The sequence below is a fragment of the Geotrypetes seraphini genome, chromosome 5 (assembly GCF_902459505.1).
Source record: "Geotrypetes seraphini chromosome 5, aGeoSer1.1, whole genome shotgun sequence".
In the NCBI taxonomy this organism is placed as follows: Eukaryota; Metazoa; Chordata; class Amphibia; order Gymnophiona; family Dermophiidae; genus Geotrypetes; species Geotrypetes seraphini.
This window is the reverse complement of record NC_047088.1, coordinates 231,693,174-231,716,210: the sequence shown is the minus strand read 5'-3', so window position 1 is coordinate 231,716,210 and position 23,037 is coordinate 231,693,174. Positions and strand designations below refer to the sequence as shown.

The 23,037-nt window shown below is 39.7% G+C and overlaps 1 protein-coding gene across 1 annotated transcript in view; it reads right to left on the bottom strand.

The window, feature by feature from the left end:
- Nucleotides 1–23,037, bottom strand: part of LRP1B (LDL receptor related protein 1B) — a 1,445,547-nt gene that overhangs the window by 714,388 nt on the left and 708,122 nt on the right. Inside the window, exons 24-25 of the mRNA XM_033944130.1 lie at nt 18,977–19,141; nt 15,799–16,043 (exon numbers count right to left, since the gene is read on the bottom strand). Coding sequence (XP_033800021.1) covers nt 15,799–16,043; nt 18,977–19,141 — 410 coding nt within the window. The remainder of the gene's footprint in view (nt 1–15,798; nt 16,044–18,976; nt 19,142–23,037) is intronic.

Sequence of the window (23,037 nt, the reverse complement as noted above, 5' to 3'; positions counted from 1 at the left end):
CTAGAACGTCCTCTCCGACGTTAGAATTGACGTCAGGTGGCGAGAGTTGGTCGGCCCCGCGGGGAAGAGAAGCAGGGCGAACTCGGCGCTGGCCTGTTCCCGATGGCAGCAGTGGCAGCCTATTCCCCAGTGGTGGTGGCAGCATTTTCCCAATGGTGGTGGCATAGGGGAGGGCAGGGAGAAAGAAAGAAAGGGGGGACAGGAAGCCAGAAAGAAAGAAAGGGAGCAGGGTGAAACAAAGAAAAATGGGGCACGGAAAGAGAGAGAGAGAAAGACAGACATACAGAACGAAAGAGGGTGTGGAGAGAGAAAGAAGGGGGCAGGGTGAGAGAGAAAAACAGACATACAGAAAGAAAGGGGGTATGGAGAGAGAAAAAGAAAGAAGGTGCAGGGTGAAACAAAGAAAAAGTTTGGGGAGGGAATGAGGTCTGGAGGAGAGGAAGCATACAGGAGGCTGAAAGAAGGGAATAAATATTGGATGCACAGTCAGAAGAATAGAGTGCAACCAGAGACTGATGAAATTACCAAAGGTAGGAAAAATGGTTTTATTTTCAATTTAGTGATCAAAATGTGTCTGCTTTGAGAATTTATATATGCTGTCTATATTTTGCACTATGGCTCCCTTTTACTAAACCGCAATAGCATTTTTTAGCGCAGGGAGCCTATGAGCGTTGAGAGCAGCGTGGGGCATTCAGTGCAGCTCCCTGTGCTAAAAACCGCTATCGCGTTTTAGTAAAAAGGGAGGGGAATATTTGTCTATTTTTGTATAGTTGTTACTGAGGTGACATTGCATAAAGTCATCTGCCTTGACCTCTTTGAAAACCCGTGGAATATAAATGATAATTAACATTTTCTCTGCGTACAGCGTGCTTCGTGTTTTTAAAATTTTATTGTTGGTAGATCATTTTGACTTGGCCATAAAGGTAAGGGGGAGGGAGGGAGGGGAACTACTGAAAGACATCTAGTAATCCTTGAAGGCTTGACTGTGCATGGAATTATTTTTGTAAAATCATGTTTTGTTATGTGACTGGCATTATTTAGACTTTAATTTCTATGAATGAATAGAATGAAAATGATATAAATTACCTGCTTGTTTTTATGTGCATGTGCTGAAGGAAAGTGGAGAGAGAGTGGGCTGAGGACGCTGAAGGGAAATGGGGAAGAGAGAATGGGGAGAAGACGCTGATTTATAAATTGACAATTGTACAGAATATTGTTTCTTTTTTATATTCATCCATAGCTGCATGTTAATGATAGGCTCATATGCACTTATTTACCATCATAACATATACATCATCATTAACATGCAGCTGTGGATGTGTAAGGACAGGCTGAGGAGGATGGATGGGAAGGAAGGAAGGTGCACATATCAACATATCGTACATTTTTAACATGCATTATCTGCTCTTACTTTCCCTGAAAACTGTAATTCACACTAAACTGAAATTTAAATTCTTCAGTGCACATGCCTCTTTTTTAATGTCCCTCCTGGCTTCTGATTTACTTATGAGTTCAATTTAGCCCATAGCTTTTAAAGCTCTACATGGATTAGGGCCTGATTAGTTTAACAAATGTCTTGGAATATACCAGCTGGGTAGCTACAGTCAATTAAAGAAAGTTGAAAGTCCCTTCAGTGCAAGATATTCAACATGAGGAAATTAAGCAGACAGCACTTACTTTAACTATGAGTCTACTTCCTTTAAAATTAAGGAAAATTATATACAGTGAGCCCTCCAAATCCCCGGTTTCAGTATCCGCAGATTCGGTTATTCACAATTTTTATTATTTTTTAAGTAAAGCTGAATTCCGGAACTTCCCCGCCTCCCTCCCGGCATTCTAGACCTTATCTGGTAGTCTAGCGGGCTTTTGGGGCAGGAGCGATCTTCCTACGCTCCTGCCCCATGCAGATCACTCATAGCAAATGGCTGCAGGGAGTTCCCATCGTAGTTTTGAGAGACTACGGGAACTCACGGCAGCCATTTGCTATGAGTGATCTGCAAGGGGCAGGAGCGTAGGAAGATCGTTCCTGCCCCGAAAGCCCGCTAGGCCACCAGGTAAGGTCTGGGATACCGGTAGGGAGGCGGGGGTGGGTCAGAGCCGGCCCAAACGTTATTCGGGAATATTCAATATTCGGGGGCCAGCTCTGCCCCTAACCTCCGCGAATATGGAGGGGGAAGTGTATTATTTATTTCAGAAACATTTTAAAATGTGGTTATTTGAGCAATGTTGAACTAGGCCAGTTACTGGGCAGACTTGCACGGTCTGTGTCTGTGTCTGGCCGCTTGGTGGAGGATGGGCAGGGGAGGGCTTCAATGGCTGGGAGGGTGTAGATGGGCTGGAGTAAGTCTTAACAGAGATTTCAGCAGTTGGAACCTAAGCACAGTACCGGGTAAAGCTTTGGATTCTTGCCCAGAAATAGCTAAGAAGAAAATTTTTTTTAAAAAAAAATAAATAAATAAATTGAATCAGGTTGGGCAGACTGGATGGACCATTCGGGTCTTTATCTGCCGTCATCTACTATGTTACTATATTAATGTAGAAGTAGGAAGGTCTTTTAGAAAATTGGTAGATAGCTATGAATTGGGATTCAGAGGAGAGTGGAGGAAATGATGTTTGTGGATTCTTTTTTTTCTGCAACCGAGGCTTGACATGGAAAATTCCATTTGTGAAATGTGATATACTAGTATAGTGGGTAGCTGGAGAGTTTTCCACTAGGGTAGGCCCTGAGAATGCTAAGGTGCCATCTTATGAAGGACATTTGGAAGCCTTGTTGATGCAGACGATACAAATACTAAACTAAACCTTAAGCTTATATACCACATCTTCTCTATAAATATAGAGCTCTACACGGTTTACAAAAAATTAAAAGGGAAGAACAGTGAGAATTGGTGGTAGGGGGAAGTGAAAATTTACATTTTTTTAAACATTAAGAGATGTACATGCTACAGGATCATGTTCATTAGTGAAACTCCAGGATGTAAATCACTTTCATTTGAAAGAGTGAGCATGTTTAATAGACAGTCTAGTAGCAGCTATAAAAATCCCCTAAAATGATTATGGTAACCCAAAGGCAGATAATAGCAACTGTTCAATTTCTTGGCCATGGGGGACAGAGACTTCAAGGCTGAATCAAGTAGATGACCCTTGCTGAATTATCAATTATGAAAATTGGTGGGGCTTTCAGTAGAGATTCACTTTATTATAGCAGCAATTGGTATTTAAAAATGCCCCTGAAGCAGCCCTAGGCAAAATATGGCCATGTAGAGCATCTGTTTCTAATAACCTGGAGCAAGAAAAGTGAATAAAGCTAATTTTAATCTTAGCCATCAGTTTGTTGTTCTTATTTTCAGTTGATTGCCTTGCTGTTTTCTGAAACCCTGACTAATAACATTAATTCATTCTACTATTATGAGTACTTCTGATTATTGTAATTCTTTGCTTAAAAGAATCCATTCATCTACTCTTCATCAACTTCACATTGTTAAGAACACAGCAGTGAAATTATTAAAAAATGCAGGTAAGAGGAAAGCTTTCCAGGATAGCCATGTGAATAGATGCACCAATGAGAGCTCTTATCCCCTTGCATTTTTTTCAGCATTTGGAGGTCCTGACCCTCCCGGGAGAGGAAAAGGAAAGGAGTTTTTCCCAGGCTTCTCCCTCACTGGTGATTGCTCCTCTGATGTGGTAAATTGTTATGGATCAGTTTTACTTAGCTGCTGGCTTTGCACCACTAATGGCTTTTTCAACGATGCTGGGAATAGGATCCTCCAGTACCAACATGAGCAAGGGTTTGCTCAGTCCTCTGCAGGGTATTGAACTGCTATAGCCCAGAAGCCTGAATGAAGTTGTAGACAAGATCAAATGTGCTTCTGGGTTTGCCATTTCCTTCTTTCACACCCCAGTTTTCCAATGGCCTGGTGGAAGGTGGAGAACCAAAAAAAAGAAGAAACAAAGCCTCGGACTACTATGAAGAAAACAGCAAAAAGAGGCACTGGACATGTCACAGCTAACTGATGGTCACAAGTCTTTTATTTAATACACAATTGAAATGTATAAAAACAAAGTCCCGATTAGGATCCAAGTTTCGACGACTACGTCGCCTTCCTCAGGGGACAGTATCCAACATCTCAGTGTGTGTCTACTTCATAAACAAAGCTCTTTGTTTATGAAGTAGACACACACCGAGACATTGGATACTGTCCCCTGAGGAAGGCAACATAGTTGTCGAAACTTGGATCCTGGTGGAAGGTGGACATCATCTGCAGCCAATAGTGAGTCCCTCCACAAGCAATGGGATTAGGGAGAGGGTTTCTGAATGGGCTGTGCATCAGCTGCAGAAGCCTGAAATGGTCACAATGGACTTTTTCTGGTACTCTATGCAGCTCCTTAACACCACTTTAGCATCTGTGGTAAAAGTTGTGAGATAATTATCTAACTCCAAAGATATGGTGGAGGCCCAATCCCAAGAGCTGAGTCAACCAAAATCCAAGAAAGATAAGGGTTTCCTACGTAGGAAAAAAAATTGGAAAATAAAATTCAGAAAAACTGTATGGTTTCTGAATTTCCCCAAGTCTTCATTGGTAACATCTGTGGATATGTTGCACAAAAATATGCATACAATTTGAAAATTCCATCTGAATCCTTACCTACAATACTGGAGGATCAGTATTTGAGCTTTCCAGCAAGCTCTTGTTCAGCTTTTGTGTGAGATAAAGTTCAGTCTGTTAAATCTAATTGAGTTTTTTGGCACCTTCATTTGGGCTTGTAACTCTGAGGACTATCTTCATAGCAACATCTGCTTTGGAATTGGATTGCACATTGGTTTTTAAATCTTATTTCCATTTAATGGCTAAAATGTTTTTGGGGTCCAAAATAAGAGAGATTCCAGATTTAAGCCCCCCCCCTCCCCTTTAGCAAGCTGCACTAGAGGTTTTTAGCACAGACCGGCGAGCAGCTTGTTAAAAGGGGCCGTTAACTAGGAACACTCAGAAATGGCACAAGGGATTCCTGGCTCTTTGTCCAAGGGTCCTGGTGCTGGGACTGAAATTTTTGTTGAGATCTCCTTGTACTTGTGTCACAAATTTTGAGAATCACTTTTATGTTTTTTTTTAATCCAAGCAACCTGTATGATTTATTGTGCCTAGAAAGGAAGCTAGGATCCAAATAGCTGTTCTACAATTTTCTGACGTTAGCTAATGGTATGTTAGTGGTAAATTATGTCTTGATAAATTATTTATTTCATTATAAATATTATGTAACCTTGGATCGTATGACTCCTCTTTTATCATGCTGTGCTATGAGCGTTGGAGCATTTACTGTGCCAACCCATGCTAAAAACCTCTAGCTCAGCTTGATAAAAAGAAGGGGGGATTAATGGTCTGTCTCTAGTCTTTATATATTCATATTTTTCATCTCATATGTTCATACATTTTTTCTATCTATCTATCATCTATCTATCTATCATTCATGGCCATTTTCTAAAAGTGAGATATATTTTCAGCTTCTAAAATTCTTTTGAAAACTCATTTCTTTATAGGTTTGTCCTGCAGGGGAAATCTTCTGTACCATACCTTCAGAAATTTTTTTCAACAACTATTTTAAAGCTCAGTGAAGCTGATAAAGAGATGCTTCTTTTCCTGGTTATACATTCAATGATCTCTAGAAAGTTGCAGTGTAAAATGTCCTCAGATCATTAAACCACTGAAAATGGCAGCATTCTCTTTAATCAATGACAAGGACAGTCCGCATGTTGAAATTTATAGCTACATGCAAACCCTTTGATGTGGTTTAAAAAAGCATGCAGATCCTTGGTTTACTGATATACCTTATTTAAGCTAACATAAAATTACATACAAAAATGATAATTCTTATAGTTCAGATATCATTCTTTTAAGGGTAAAGGTTTCCTTATTCCAGGTGAGATCTGTGGTTTTGTTGCACCAAAAGAAAATTCAAAGGATAAAATATTACCTTTGTAAAATATGTCAGATTTAAATACAGTATTTTCATATCTATTCTATACCAACTGAGACTGAAGGAGCAATGCTACATTCAAGAATATCCTTCTTTCTTTCTATGCTACATTCAAGAATATCATCTTTCTTTCTATGTTTCTATCCTCTTATGTTACTTAAGTACTCCGCCTGTGGAAAATACACAAGCATTTCATCTAGAAAATACAGTTAATTTTATAAATTCATTTTCACATACACATACACATACACATGAAATAGCCTGTTATAAAATTATGATCAGTGTAAAAGTACACTGTGATGGAGTGTATATGAAGTTCCTAGTTCAGGAAGGCTGTGAAATGCTTCCTCTTTACAAACCCTGCACCTTAACAACCAGCACCTCTGGGACTCAATATCTCTACACCTGACTGATGGGTCTCAAAGACATCTCCTAGAACAGCGATGGCGAACCTATGGCATGCGTGCCAGCTGTGGCACGCGAAGGCCTTGCAGCTGGCACGTGGGAAGGTCCGCAATTAAGATATGTAGCGCGGCGGGCGGCGAGTGTGCCGGTGTCTGCTTTGCAGCTCACCTGGCAACAGGGCCGGACTGGCCATTGGGAGGACTGGGCATGGTCCCGGTGGGCCGCGGCCCATCCTCCTGTGCTGGCTGCAGTCCTGTGAGTGGATGTTTAGCCTGCCTGTCTTCCCCTTAGTATCCTATGAGCCAGGCAGTGTGTGAGGGGGAAGTGGGGGGAGGAAGAGAAGCTTCACACTGAGTCTGTCACAGGAACTCAGTGAGGCTGTAGTGTGACTCCACATGTGACATCTGTAATCAGGAACAGTTCCTAGTGCTCCCATGCTAGAGAGGTGAGGATATGGGGGGATGTTAATGTGTCTAATAATGTGCTCCTCTGTAAAAACCTCTGTATCTTCCATGGGGGACATGCTAAATTCGAGGAAATAAAAAAGCTGCTTATGATGATTGCATAGAGAAGTTCAGTAAGCTGAGAGGAGGGCTGGGCTCTCTGTGAACAACCAACACACTAATCCTATTTGTCTAGGTGTCCAGGTTAGGGTTGCACAAGTCCGGTTTTCACCCGGACAGTATATTTTTTGACCAAAACAGATGTCTACAATTAGTAAAATTCCCCAATCACATATTTTTTTTTTATGGGGATGGATTTGTATACAGCACTTCAGTAGATTTTTTTTATTATACAAATTTTATCTTTTTGTAGACTTGAAGTCTTGAACAAAGAAAATGAGTACAGCAAAAAAAGCAAAAACAGATAGTGGAAGACCATTCCAAGAGGCCTGGACAGAGACATATGGAGTGATTGAACACAGTGGGAAAGCATTGTGTATTATGTGTGATGAAAGTGTTGTGTCTCGCACATCAAGTGCCAAACGTCACTTTGAGACCAACCATAACAGTGTTGCTGAACTTGGTTTAGCTCAAAGAAAAGAGTTCCTTGTAGGAAAATTAAAGAAATATCACTTCCAGTCTCTTAGTTTTAGCAACTATCTTTCAAAAACTAATCATCTTACAGTTGCCAGCTTTCAAATTTCACTGTGCATGGCAAAACATGGTAAGCCCCTCTCTGATGGAGATTTTATCACAAAGGCAATTTTGGCTGGGAGTAATTCACTCTTCCATGATTTCCAAAACAAGGATAAAATTGTGCAGCGCATCTCTGAGATGCCGCTAAGCAGAAATACTGCAAAAGTTAGGGTTCTGCGAATGGCTGCTGATGTTAGTCTACATCTTACTTGTGACTTACAAAAAGCACCCTTCTACTCCATGTGCTTGGATGAAAGTACAGATATTACTAACCATGCAAGACTAGCGCTCATTTTGCGTTATGCTACTGGTGACATCATGAGAGAAGAGCTGGTAAAACTGCTGTCTTTGCCTGGAAGAGCACAAGGGATAGATATCCACAATGCTGTGATGGAGGCTTTTTCATCACTAGACATAAGTCCAGAAAAAGTGGTTTCAGTTACTAGCGATGGAGCACCTAGCATGGTGGGGACAACATCAGGATTCATTCATTTCTTTGCTAAGGAAGCAAAACATCCACTGATTCAATTTCACTGCATAATACATCAAGAGGCTCTCTGCGCCAAAGAAAGCAGCAAAAAACTTGACAATGTCCTCAAAAATGTAACAAAAATGGTGAACTTCATCATGGTGCGTGCTCTTAATTTTCGACAATTTCAAGCCCTTCTTGATGAGGTTCAGGCACAATATAACACTTTACTGATGTACAATAATGTCCGGTGGCTGAGCAGAGGACGAGTGTTAGAGAGATTTGTGGCCTGCTTGGAAGAAGTTAGGCTATTTATGAACGAAAAGGGGGAAGACTATCCTCAACTCACCAACATGGCCTGGCTTACCAACCTCATGTTCTTTACAGATTTTACTAACCACTTTAATGTACTAAACAAAAAATTACAAGGCATGGGAAAAACAGCAGAAAGCATGTTTAGTGACATCAAAGCTTTTGAGAGAAAATTGCATGTTTTTGAAAAAGACCTTGAGAGTGGACAGCTAAAATATTTTCCCAACCTAAAAATACATTTGGATAATTCTACAACATTTGTGGACAGTCATAAAAAACACCAGGAAATCCACAAAGCATATTCCACCATTGTAGCCGAAGCAAAGGAGAATTTTAGTAAAAGATTTTCTCAGTTCCGTAAGATGGAGACAACCCTTTCATTTATAACTTCCCCAGAAAAGTCCACATTTGAAGATCTTGATCTTTCCTGCTTACAGTGGTTGGATATTCAAAATTTGGAAATGGAGCTACTGGAATTTCAAGAAAGCTCTATCTGGAAAAGTAAATTCAATGACCTGCGTGCTGCTCTTGAACGTATTGAGTGTGAAAGGGTGACAAATGAAATCACTGCTAGCAGTTCTGAAAATGAAATCCTAAAAGCGTGGAATTCTCTGCCAGACAATTTTAAGTCCATGAAAGCACTTGGGATTTCTCTTCTTACTTTGTTTGGGTTATCCTATGCTTGTGAGCAGCTGTTTTCGGCTTTGAATCATATAAAATCTGATGCTAGAAACAGATTAACGGATGACATGAGTGCTGCATGTGTTGCTCTGAAATTAACGCACTATGAGCCAAGGATTGACAAGTTATCAGCATGCATGCAACAACAAAAATCACATTAATTTTTTTCAGAGCATGCCCAATGCATATGTTTACGTGAAGCAGTGTTTTCAGTTTGCAGTTAAGACACTTTCTAAGTTATTTAAATATTATTTAAAGATGTTATTTAAAAAAGGGACTTTACATGGCCCTGTTGTATTCCAATCTGGAATTTCCAATAAAAACGGTTGGTTTAATTGAAAGCTCTTTTGTTTTCTTTACATCATATTATTAGAAATGTAATGATTTAACTATTTTCAAATTTGATTGTAAATTTTACAAAAAAACATGTATAGACTCTTTGGGAATACACACTGAGTCTTGACACAGTTAACAGTTTTAAGAAGTTTATCTTTTTTTTTACTCAGGATACATTTGACATGTTATGTGAATAATACATTTAAAATATATTGTGTAACTGAATCAAATTCTTCCTAAATTTATTAAATTGAATGAAATCAGTAAAACATTATAAATTGCCAATAAATTGAAATGAAAACCAAAGGATTGTGAATCAAATTGATTCTCTGACAATACAAAGATTCCAACCTTTAAAAATGATGTTACATAGTTCAGGCAACTTTATAAAGAGTTTTTAGATACTAAAATCTTGTTATTAAGATTTAATTGACGTGTTGGCACTTTGAGGAAATTCTTTGGTTTTGTGCGGCAGTTTGGGCACTCGGGCTCAAAAAGGTTAGCCATCACTGTCCTAGAACATCAAATGGACTCCCACTGTAACCCAATTGCCAACCAAATATAATTTAAATACCTACCTTACACACTCTGAGCACAACTTAAATGTGCTACATAAAAGTCAAATGTCATTCCTAGTAAAACTAATCAGTGATACCCACTGCTATATGTGTATACAGTAGATGACAAAATAATAATAATAATATGCTAAGAGTGTTTAAATAATCTAGGTTTGGACATTTAGTTATGATTTCTGCTGCTTATGCTATTATTTTATAAAAAATTTGACTTACACTACTAATTATCAAAAGATACCAATTAAATTGCATAAAGACACACATGCCCCCTTGTGTCTCTTTAAAACGGTAGGCATCTAGCTACTTATTTCTTAAACCAGCTAGCTCCCTATAAATTTAGATTCATAGAAGCTAATTTTATAAGAGTCTACCTAATTTGTACCACCAATATGCAGATGGATTATGCCAATTTTCAAAGGAAAAGTATTAATGTGCTTTGCCTCTCAAAATAATCCCATAAGAACTGCATGTACACCTTTATATAACTCATTAATAATATACATCATCATCTCAACGTTGGGGACAACTGCAAGGTAAGTGAGATATATCTAATCTAATCTAATATTCCATTTGTGAGTTGCAACATACCTATATAGGCTCAAGGCGAAAGATCAAAGAGGAAGGGGAAAAGAAGGAGGAGAAGAGGAAATGGAGAGATAAAAGGAGGGACTTAGATGTAGGAGATGCTATACAGAAACTGAGATAATTTGTTGTCAAAAAGGTGAGTTTTCAGGGTTTTTTTAAATCTAGTTTAGTTTGTCTCTTTCCTGATAGTTTCTGGTAGGTCATTCCAGATTTTTACCCCCAGATAGGTTAACATAGAGTGGAAAATTTGTTTGTAGTGGAGGTATTTTGTGGATTGTAGGTTTAGTTGGACTCTGTTAAGGATTATTTTTGATGTCAACCAAATATTAGAGAATAATTGGATGAGAGAGACTGCTGAACTTCCGTATAGAATCTGGTGTAGGATACATGATGATTTTACAATTATTCGGGATGATATTGGGAGCCAATGTAGTTGCCTGATGAAGGTTGTAATTGAGTCAAATTTCTTTAATTTGTAGATTAGTCTAACAGCTGAGTTCTGGATGAGTTGTAGTTTGTGGATAAGAGTGATGCTGTTGTCAAGGTAGGCGGAGTTGCAATAGTCCAGTTGGGGTAGGACCATCATCTGAACGATCAGAGCAAAGTGGTGAATATTATTAAGAATGTACTTCTATTTCACTATATTGAGATAATAAAGGAGTATTTTTCAAAGACCTATGGTCTTCATCATAAGGTGTATGAGGACAGACTTAAACTTAAAAACATAAGATTTGCTACTGCTAGATCAGACCAGTGGTCCATCGTGCTGAGCAGTCTGCTCACATGGCGGCCCTTAGATCAAAGACCATAAGAACATAAGAATTGCCATCTCCGGATCAGACCCTGGGTCCATCAAGTCCGGTGATCCGCACATGCGGAGGCCCCGCCAGGTGTACCCTGGCATAGTTTTAGTCCCTATATCACTGTATGCTTCTCAAGGGAGATATGCATCTAATTTACCCTTACCTATATCACTCTATGCCACTCTTAAGGAGATGTGCATCTAGTTTGCCCTTAAATCCTAGAACGGTGGATTTTGCAATTACTTCCTCTGGAAGAGCATTCCAGGTGTTCTCGGATCTGTTTGTGATCCCCTTCTTAATCATTACATAGCATTCCGTTTGCCCTTTTCGCCACTGCCGCACATTGTGCGGACGGATTCATTGACTTGTCTACAAGTATTCCCAAGTCTCTTTCTTGGGGGCTCTTTCCGAGTATAGCACCGGACATCCTGTATTCGTGCATATGATTTTTGTTATCGAAATGAATCACCTTGCACTTATCCACGTTGAACTTCATTTGCCATTTTGCAGCCTAATCCTTGAGTGTTTTTATGTCTCATTGAAGGTCTTCGCAATCCTTCTGTGTCCTCACTACTCTGAATAACTTTGTATCGTCCGCAAATTTAATCACCTCACTCGTCATGCCATTTATAAATATGTTGAAGACCATGGGCCCAAGCACCAAACCCTGCGGCACTCCACTCGTAACTTTTCCAGTCCGAGTATTATCCATTTACCCCCACTCTCTGTTTCCTATCTGCCAACCAGTTTTTAATCCACGTGAGTATATCATCCTCTATTCCATGGCTGGCAATTTTTTTGAAATAGACGTTCATGCAGGACCTTGTTGAACACCTTCTAAAAATCTAGATATACGATGTTGACTGGGTCACCTTTGTCTATCTGCCTATTTACTCCCTTGAAGAAGTGCCATAAGTTTGTCAAGCAAGATCTTCCTTTGCTGAAGCCGTGCTGGCTGGTCCTCATCAGTTTGTGTCTGTCAAGGTGATCAATGATGCGGTCCTTTATCAGCACCTCTACCATCTTTCCCAGTAATGAAGTCAGACTCACTGGTTTGTAATTTCCCAGATCTCCCCTCGAACCTTTCTTGAAGATCAGTGTAGCATTCACCACTTTCCAGTCTTATGGGATCTTTTCTGATTTGATTGACAGATTGGTGATTAGTTGAAGCAGTTCAGCTATAATCCCTTTCAGTTCCTTGATTACCCTCAAGTGGATGCTGTCCGGTCCTGGGGATTTATAGTTTTTAAGCCTATCAATCTGTCTGTATACCTCTTCTAAACTGACCGTTGACCCTGTCAGTTTCCCATCTTCGTTTCCTGTTGGCTTCTGGTATATTGGATATATCCTCTTCAGTAAATACAGACGCAAAAAAATATGTTCAGTTTGATGGCGATTGCTTTGTCCTCCTTTAGTACTCCCTTTATTCCATGGCCATCTAAAAGCCCCAATGCTTCCTTCGCAGGTCATTTCCCCTTAATATATCGAAAGAACATCTTAAATTATTTTGCCTCCTTGGCTATTTTTTCCTCAAAGTCTTTTTTGGCTCTTCTTACCGCCTTCTTTGATGTTTTTTGTGCTTTTTCCAGTTTTCAGCCATTTTTGTCCTTTTCCATTCCTTAAACAAAGTCTTCTTGTCTCTGATCGCTTCCTTTACCACTACAGTGAGCCACGCCGGTTCCTTGTTTTTTTTCTTCTTGGAACCCTTTTTGATTCGCAGTATATATAGATTTTGCGCTTTGGTGACTGTGTCCTTAAAAAAGACCATGCTTGCTCTAGCGTATTTACAGTGCTTATCCTCTTCCTAATCTTCTTCCTCACCATGCCTCTCATCCCTTCGTAGTTCCCTTTTCGGAAGTTCAGTGCTATGGCAGTCGTTCTGGATTGATTTTTTGTTCCTGTGTCTAGGTTGAAATGGATCATATTGTGATTACTGTTTCCCAGCGTCCCTTCTACTGCTATACCTTAGAGGAAAGGCAGGAGAGGGGAGATATGATAGAGATGTTTAAATACCTACGTAATGTAAATATACATGAGTCGAGTCTCTTTCATTTGAAAGGAAGCTCTGCAACAAAAGGGCATAGGATTAAGTTAAGAGGTGATAGACTCCAGAGTAATCTAAGGAAATACTTTTTTACAGAAAGGGTGGTAGATGCATGGAACAGTCTCCCAGAAGAGGTGGTAGAGACAGAGACTGTCTGAATTCAAAAGGGCCTGGGATAGGCACGTGGGATCGCTCGGAGAGAGAAAGAGATAATTGTTACTGGGGATGGGCCCTCTAAAACCTACTAGACCCACCTGTCTATCACCCCAATAGCACCTATATGGCAGTAGAGTAGGGTTTTATTGGCCTCACACTTTCCACTATAAATGCAGTAGGTAGAGTGATTTATGGTTTAGCTCTTCCTCTCTATAGTTCACTAGCCCACCTGCCAGGTTACTTAAGACACCTGTGTGATGCTGTATTAGGGTTTCCCAAACCAAGTGCTGCTGTTATAGATACAGCTATATACTGTTTCATTCAGATCTTTGGTGGTGAGAGGGAATTAGTGACCACTTGGTGAGTATGTGTGTGAGGAGGGTATTTACTTAATCCCTTCAGTGGTCTTCTGGTAAGTTTAGGTACTTTTTTAGCATTTAGACACTTCTAAAACAGGTATAGCCCAAAACCTCTAAGTTCTATCTAGGGTATCTTGGGAAAGCTTCAATAATTGCCACTAGACATCCAAGTCTAATCTGTCCAAAGCTTGCCCAAAGCCCACCCATAACATGCCTCCACACATGCCCCCTTGAACTCTGGATGCACAGTGGGTAAAATGCCTTGCTTGACATCCAGAAAGGTGGCTTCGAAAATCGGCACTTGGACATCCTGATGATTAAGACATCCATGTCCTGATATATGACGTTGTTTGGACATCTTTTTTTTTTAATATGAGCTCCAGAGCCTTAGTTTTCTCCACAATAGCAATTTTTGGCTATGACTAGTTTAGTCACCAACTTGTTGATGAAAGTGTCTTCCTTGGAGAGAGTTATTTCAAGGGGGAAAGAGTGTGAATGCCTATATTATGGAAAAATGTATTAGATCTATAAAAAAAATTTAAGGATTTTTATTTTCCTAAATCAAAGATTTTATCATCTTCCATGAACCTTGATTTTTTTTTTTTGCACATTTTAAAGATTCTATCTTTAGCTATTGGGTTTGCCGATCCAAAAAGAAGCGACTGCTGAGGACTAGTTGCTTACTGTCCTAGCCGACTCTCCTGCTCTCTGCTGCCCTGAAATCCCAGTATTGAAGTTACAAAACAACCCTCAAAATAAAAAATAAAACTATACATTACTCCCCATATATTCTGCAAAAAGCGAAGTGCCGTGCGAGCCCATGGTTTTAACCCGCGGATTAAAAGCATGCTATGTTCCATAATCTGGTTGCAGCGTGTTCTGTTCCATAAAAAGCATGTTCTGTTCCATTAAATTGAAATGTCCACTCAAGTAAACTGCAGCCACCCCTCCCCCTTTGTTTTGACCTCGCTTGTGCGGAGAGCGAGCACATGCGCGGATCACATCTACAGCCAACCTAGATGGTCTGTGAATGCATCACAATCGTTCTGTAGCAATCCGTGGGGTCGCTTGTGGGCGTGCGTCTGATCAGATACTTTGCATGAGGACTCTGTAGTGAATCGGTCGCCCAGCAGAACTCGGCCACAAATCGCCCAACAACGAACCAGACCGGTGAGTTTAGTGAATCTAGGCCTATGAAAAGATCAACAATTTGCAATAATTGAAGAAGCTTCCTATAATGACAGGGTTCTGGAGTTAGGTATGTTTTTATTTAGAATTATCTGAGGGTTATGTAATGTTAATGTTTAATTAATGATTTCACTTTGTTGTTTTATATTTCTTCACTCTCATATTACGGGTTATTGATGATATTGATTTTTTTCTGTTTCTCTTTTTTGTATGTTTTCCTCAAGATCATGATAATATAATATTCTCTTCACTGATATTTTTACATACGGGGTCCTTTTACTAAGGCACGCTAACTGATTTAGCGTGTGCTAATGATTAGCGCGTGCTAAATGCTAAGGCGCCCATTATATTCTTTGGGCACCTAAGGCCCTCTTTTACAAAGGTGTGTTAAGCGTTTTAGTGCACGCTAAATCAATGCGTGCACTAACCGCTAAAACGTCTATAGGATAACATGCACGCATTAGCATTTAGCGTGTGGTAGTGCACACTAATATTTATCGTGTGCTATAAAGCATAGTGCACCTTAGTAAAAGAGGGGGTTAGCATTTAGCGCGCACTAAATCAGTTAGCGCACCTTAGTAAAAGGACCCCATAAAGCATTACAATTATATAAAAATAAAGTTTTTAAAAGTGTCTTTTTGAAAAATATAAAATTAGTTTATTTTGAAGGCATTGATCTTGATAATTGAATACAAAATATATTGTAGAAATAATAAACAATGTAAATAGTTATAAATGCATCATACATTCTAACGCTGAGTTATTGAAGTTACCTTGTGGTTGACGACTTGGATGATAAATCTGAATGTCAAAGGGTTGTGCACTGGTTTTCTGTATCACACTGACATTCTGACCTGTCCATTTGTTGGCTTTTGCCAATGTATTGGTTCTCCAGTCTGTCCAGTATACTTCACTTCCATAGAGAGAAACAGCGAAGGGATGAGAAAGATACTCATGGCCTCTTATGATCTCTTTCATACTAGTTCCATCATATAGAGCAGAATATATGGCATCAGACCTGCAAGAAGATAAGCTGCAGTATCAAAAACAGTTGATAAAAAAAGGCAGGTCACCAGCCGAGGCCAGATGACACATTGCTAAAGATGTGCAACTGTGAATATTCTCCTAATCTCGTTGTGACCTTATCACTTCACACCACAGAGACAGCAGAGTAGTTACATGAAATAAAGAGCAGCATTTTAGAAAGCATGTAGAAACTGGAAATGAGATGTCCAGGTAAAATTATTGTTTGAGATCAGGACATCTGAAATTCCACTAGCATTTTAGAACAATATCTGCCGACATAGAACCTGTTCTAAAATACATGAAGGAATGATTGTTTATTCACCAGTTGTTCCTGGAGCATCCATGTTAGAATTGTAAACATTTTTTTTAACTTTATTTAGTTTTTAATGCCAACAAAAAATGCAATGCAATTTATATACAGATAATGATAATCAACCACGGACTTATAATCAATCAATATCTAAACAAATGATAAAAATTCCCTCCCCCGTCCATCATTACCATCAGGAATAATACCAAAACAAAAGATATACCCCCCTTCTGCTCCCCCCCCATGGGCAGATAAACTTCATGTCACAGCACAAAAACATATTTTATGAAATAGAAACATAGGGCTCCTTTTACGAAAGTGCGTTAGGGCCTTAACGCGCGGAATAGCACGTGCTAAAATGCTGCACGCGCTAGCCGCTACTGCCTCCTCTTGAGCAGGCGGTAGTTTTTCAGCTATCACGCGCTAATCCGGTGCGTGCGCTAGCGTTTTTAGCGTACACTGCCGATTAGCACATGCTAACCCCTACGCTAAGCATAAAAACTAACGCCAGCTCAATGGTGGGGGTTAGCGTGTAGCGTGCGCTAAAATCGCTAGCGCAGCTTAGCAAAAGGAGCCCCTAAACATATAGGAATAAATTCAATATCGACTGCTAAAAGTTAGGTACCCCTAAAAATCTGAGTGCTATAACAGGTATCCTTTACCAGTTTCATTTTTGGGTGTGTATGGGGTGCACTGGGGACACTTCAATCAATGAGGGATTAAAGGGTAACTTCCCTAATCCTTCCAGTGGAGTACTGCTCAATAGAAAACACAGAAGCAGGAAAAGACCATATGACCTATCCAGTCTACCCTGACCATAGGACCTATCTAGTCTACCCAGACATGGGGGAAGCCACTGCTTGCCCTGTATCGATAACATGGAATAGTGCTACTTCTTGGGTTTTGACAAGGTACTAGTGACCTGGATTGGCTACCATGAGAACAGGCTACTGGGCTTGATGGACCATTGGTCTGACCCAGTAAGTCTATTCTTATGTTCTTATATACCCATTCATGTCCATTACTCTCCCCTAGAAATCCTATGTACTTGTCCCAAGATCCTTGAACCCAAATAGTTTTCATTTCCACTATCTCAACCAGGAGGCTGTTCCATGAATTCACCACCCTTTTCATGAAGATGTATTGTCACAGGCTATATCTGAGTCTGTCTCCTTCCATCTACAGCCCTTTTCTGAAAATTAGACATCATGGGTAGCAAGTGCAAATCCAGATATTGACCTTTTTAGGACAGAGATGGGCATCTCCCTTCTGAAATGGGGAATGTGTTATTTTTAGGCCCACTCTGGTCCTACCCATAACACATGCAGACCATGCCCCCTTGCCATATGCATATTTTAAAGTTTCAGATACTGTATGTATATTTGAGCTTTTTTAAATCAGATATAAAAATTTGTGCAATATGAGCCTGATTCTATAAACAGTGCCAAACTGCACCTAACTCATAGGTGCCAGTCAATCAACCATTAGGTGTCCTTTATAGAATCATGCCTAGCAGTGCCTAGGCATCCTTAGGCATCACTAGGCATTGTTGAGGTAAGCACTGGTATATTAGGCCTGAGTTCCTGTAGAAATGTCAGGTGAAGAGAGGTAGATCTGTGAGTTATCAGCAAAGATGTGATATTGAAAGCCATGGGAGGAGATTAGAGCACCAAGGGAAGAAGTATAGATGGAGAAAAGATAAGGTCCCAGGGCAGATCACTGAAGTACAGAGCAAATGCTAAAAGTGTGATGGGAAAGATAAGAAAAAATCCATGAGATAACAAAGCCCTGAAACCTGAGTGAGGACAGCATGTGGATGAGTAAGCGGTGGTCTACAGCGTCAAAGCCACAGATAGATCAAGGAGGATGAGAATGGAGTAGAGGCCTTTGAATTTGGCCAGGAACCGGTCTTTGGGGACTTTAGCAAGGGCAGTTTCTGAAGAATAAAGAGGGTGAAAGTCCGATTGAAGCGGGCCAAGGATAGCTCAAGATGAAAGAAAGTCAAGACAATGGCGGTGAATAGCACATTCAAGTAGATTGGATAAGAAGGGGAGGTGGGAGACTGTGCAATAGTTGGAGGAGCAAGTAAGGTCCAGTGAGGGTTTTTTGAAGAGCTGCGTAACTACAGCATGTCTGAAGGTGTCGGGCACAATTGCAGTTGAGAGCTATATGCTGAGGATATGGCAGATAGAGGGTATGACAATAGGAGAGATGATGATAAGTAGATGGATGGAGGTGGAATTGGAGGAACAAGTAGTGAGTTTGGAGGAGGAAAAAAATGTGCAGTTTTCTCTTCAGTGATTTCAGAGAAGGAAGAAAAAGCAGTAGGGGTTAACAGAGGGCTGGCAGAGCAGACTGGAGGAGGGAGAGATTGAGGTGATTTGGTGGAGAACTGGAGGTTAATCTTGTGAACCTTCTAATGGAAATACTCTAGAAGTACTACAAAATTACAATTCATGAATTTAGTACACCTTGACAAACTGTACAGCACATAAGCACTAAACAAACTATTTTTCCTGTTCTTTTGATTAATATTTTTTCTGCTATATTTAGCTAAGTTATCTCCAATACATATTTATGACAAACAGAACTAAGATACACCCCAAATTATTTACCGAGCATCAGTCCAAACTATTCTTTTTTCAAAATGATCAACAGTCAGACCGTTAGGCCATGCTCCAGTCTCCATGTCTTTGTAAATGATTCTTCTTCCCTCCCCACTCATGGATGCAGATTCAATGCGTGGAAAATTAGCATCCCAGTCTGTCCAGAAAAGTATTCTGTGGAAAAAAAAATACATTTGAAGCTTCATTCAAATGCTTTATATGAGGAGCTGCAGAAAAGTTCTGAGCCCAACCAAAAAGAGAATGATGTGGAGCCATGAAACTTACAATTTTATTCCATAATTTTCTTGACATTTTCCATTTCATTTCATATCATTGAAACGAAAAGTGTCAAGAAATGTGTGGAATAACGTGCAAGTTTCATGGCTCTACATCAGGGGTGTCAAAGTCCCTCCTCGAGGGCCGCAATCCAGTCGGGTTTTCAGGATTTCCCCAATGAATATGCATGAGATCTATTAGCATACAATGAAAGCAGTGCATGCAAATAGATCTCATGCATATTCATTGGGGAAATCCTGAAAACCCGACTGGATTGCGGCCCTCGAGGAGGGACTTTGACACCCCTGCTCTACATCATTCTCTTCTTGGTTGGGCTCAGAACTTTTCAACATCACCTCGTACATGTAATAAATATGTATAAATATTTGTGCATACCTGTTATGGGAAATTAGATTTGTCATTAAACAATTTGAAATCAATAGAACTACTGCAAACAATTCATAGTATAACCTACAGTTGGGCTAAATCTTTCCATATCATTTGACAGAGATATTTTATACCTTCTATGGATAACAGACATCAACTATTATCCCCAAAGAAGAGGAAAAGTTTGGTCAACATCTACCAAATAAAGGACACAGAATATCAATTACAACAAGAAAAAAACAAAACAAAAAACCCCCCAGGAGACCATGTAAATATTTGCACATATAGACAACTGACCAACTCATCTTCTTTCTCCTCCATAGTGATTCCTCTGTCCTATTAATCTCTTTCTCCTCAACAACGCATTTCCGGTCCTATTAACTCTCCTCTTCCCCCCTTTTAAATTCAATCAATTTGTACCTCGCTTAATCTATTGTAAACCGCATAGAACTCAATGGTATTGCGGTATATAAACTGTTATTATTATTATTATTATTATTATATAAAGCACTGAAAATCCAACACAGAAAAAATGAGCACTGAGGCCCGGATTCTATAAATGGTTCCACGATTGGCAGATGTCCACAAAAGTAGTGCCGATCATATGACAATCATGCGACTGCACCATTTATAGAATCGCGGCTGTGTCACAGATAGGCGCCGCAAATGCAGGCAAGGGTTTTCAAGGCCTACATTTCTGGTGCCTATCTGTGATGAGCATTGCGACTACAGAGGGGCCTACCGCCGCCTAAGGATTCTTCCAGCGTTAACCACCAGTAGGTGCCACTGTAGTTGCAGTTTTGGTGCCATTTGTGGAGGCATCATCTTTTTTTAAAATGAAATTTTAATTGCTTTTAAACGACAATTAATGGCAATTGAAATAATTAAATCTGCCTAATGGCACTTAACTAGCGGCCAATATAATACAACTGGGTAATTGAATAAATTGAATATTGTTCCAAAGGAAATGTAGCACAAACAGCAAAAAAGGAACAATAATAGTTATTAATACAGTTTCAAAAATGGCGTTTAGAATCCAAAAGTAGAGTAAAATAACTCAGCATAGGGGAAAACCCTTTTATAAACTTTCATAGAATCAATCATTGTACCATCTTGTTAGAATAAATGATTTTTAAATAACTTCATAGATTCATAAGTAATTCTTAAATCTCCATGATGTGAAAATAAAGTCCAAAGTCCAAAGTTTTGTGAAAAGCTAATATAAGTAAACAGATTTAGTTTCAATGTCTCTGCAGCGGTGACCCAGCGGGGTTCTGACGCGTTTCGCCGTCCTGGCTTCCTCAGAGAACCCGCTAATGCTGTGTGTGACAGACTTGTCAGTTGGGTACCTAATTCAAAAGGGAAAAGAAACTTCCTCGTGTTCTATGACATGAATGCTCTGCTGAGCACCCTGTGCTTATGAGGTGTGAGGCTGTCTCACACCTCATAAGCACAGGGTGCTCAGCAGAGCATTCATGTCATAGAACACGAGGAAGTTTCTTTTCCCTTTTGAATTAGGTACCCAACTGACAAGTCTGTCACACACAGCATTAGCGGGTTCTCTGAGGAAGCCAGGACGGCGAAACGCGTCAGAACCCCGCTGGGTCACCGCTGCAGAGACATTGAAACTAAATCTGTTTACTTATATTAGCTTTTCACAAAACTTTGGACTTTGGACTTTATTTTCACATCATGGAGATTTAAGAATTACTTATGAATCTATGAAGTTATTTAAAAATCATTTATTCTAACAAGATGGTACAATGATTGATTCTATGAAAGTTTATAAAAGGGTTTTCCCCTATGCTGAGTTATTTTACTCTACTTTTGGATTCTAAACGCCATTTTTGAAACTGTATTAATAACTATTATTGTACTTAACTAGCGGCACCATTTATAGAATTTGGGCCTAAGTGCTAATCTATAAATGGTGCTCTGAATTGGTCACCATTTATAGAATAGTGCATAGCACTAGAATCTGTGCCTAACTTTTAGGCATGAGAATTTAAACCAATTGAAACTTACATAGTAACATAGTAAATGTCAGCAGATGAAGATCTGAACGGTCCATCCAGTCTTCCCATAAGTTATACTCATTAAAAAAATACATGATTAGATTAACTTGTCTCTTCTTTGATATTTCTGGGCCATAGACTGTAAAGACTGGTATTGTCCTAGGTTCCAAATGCTGAAATTGCTGTCCAAGCTCACTCCAGCCTATCCAACCATCCCGGTTTGCAGGACATCTACTGTAAAGTCTGGCTAGTAACATCCTCCTGTTCCGTATTAGTGGAGTTCAGATTGATGCCCACCCCAGCCCATCCTACACCAAATCCTCACGCCTAAATTAGGCATGGATTTGCTGGATTCTGAAACACTGTGCACAAATCCTTGAAATGCTCATGGCCCACCTAGTCCCTTCTCTTGGCCACACCCCCTTTCTAGATCCCTTCATAAGAATGTATATGCAGCAGCAGCCCACAGACAGTGCCATAGGGGAATGTTTTGGCTGCCAGAGGAGAAACTCTTCATCTGGCATGACCTGTTATAATTTTGAGTTGGAGGTCTGGCTATTATACTCCTGTAAAGTATATGCATTAATTACAAATCACACCACCATCATAAATACCTCACTCTAAAGCTGACTATGCAAACACTTTAAACCACATATATAGATGAGCATTTTATAACCCCTCCCCCCTTTTTTAGTGAGTGATGAATTGCTTTAGCCTTTATGTGGAGGAGTTGCCTAATGGCTAGAGCTATTGCCTCAGGACTCTGAGGTTTCAGGTTCAAGTTCAGCCCTGCTTTTTGTGACCCTGGGAGCCATAGGTAGATTGTGAGCCTGTTGGGACAGATAAGTAAAGTACTTAAAATATCTAACTATTCAATGTGAACTGCTTAGGAATATAAGTGGTATAAAAATAAATAAATAGTGCCCTATAAATAATTGAAATTGCATCTACTGGCTGATTTTAAGCATATCAACATCAATATTTTACATACTTTTGAAAACCCAATGCTTTTTTAAGATATCCAACTATTAAACCTGCGTACCTACATAAACCTACGTAGAAAAAAGTCCAACAGAAAACAAATGCATGAAAATAACAGTAGTTCAGAAAGAGTGGGATGGGGCGATGGACTTTCCAAATGAAAAAAAATAGCCAAATAAAATCAGTTTATTATATACATTCACAAAGCAGTAGACCCATAAAGCACATTTGGTTGACAGACACAAAGGTGCGTTAGGGCCTTAACGTGTGGAATAGTGTGCGCTAGATGCTACTGCCTCCTTTTAAGCAGGCGGTAATTTTCAGCTAGCACGCGCTAATCTTGTGCGTGCACTAAAAACACTAGCACACCATAGTAAAAGGAGCCCAAAGAATATTTAGCGGCAATATCAC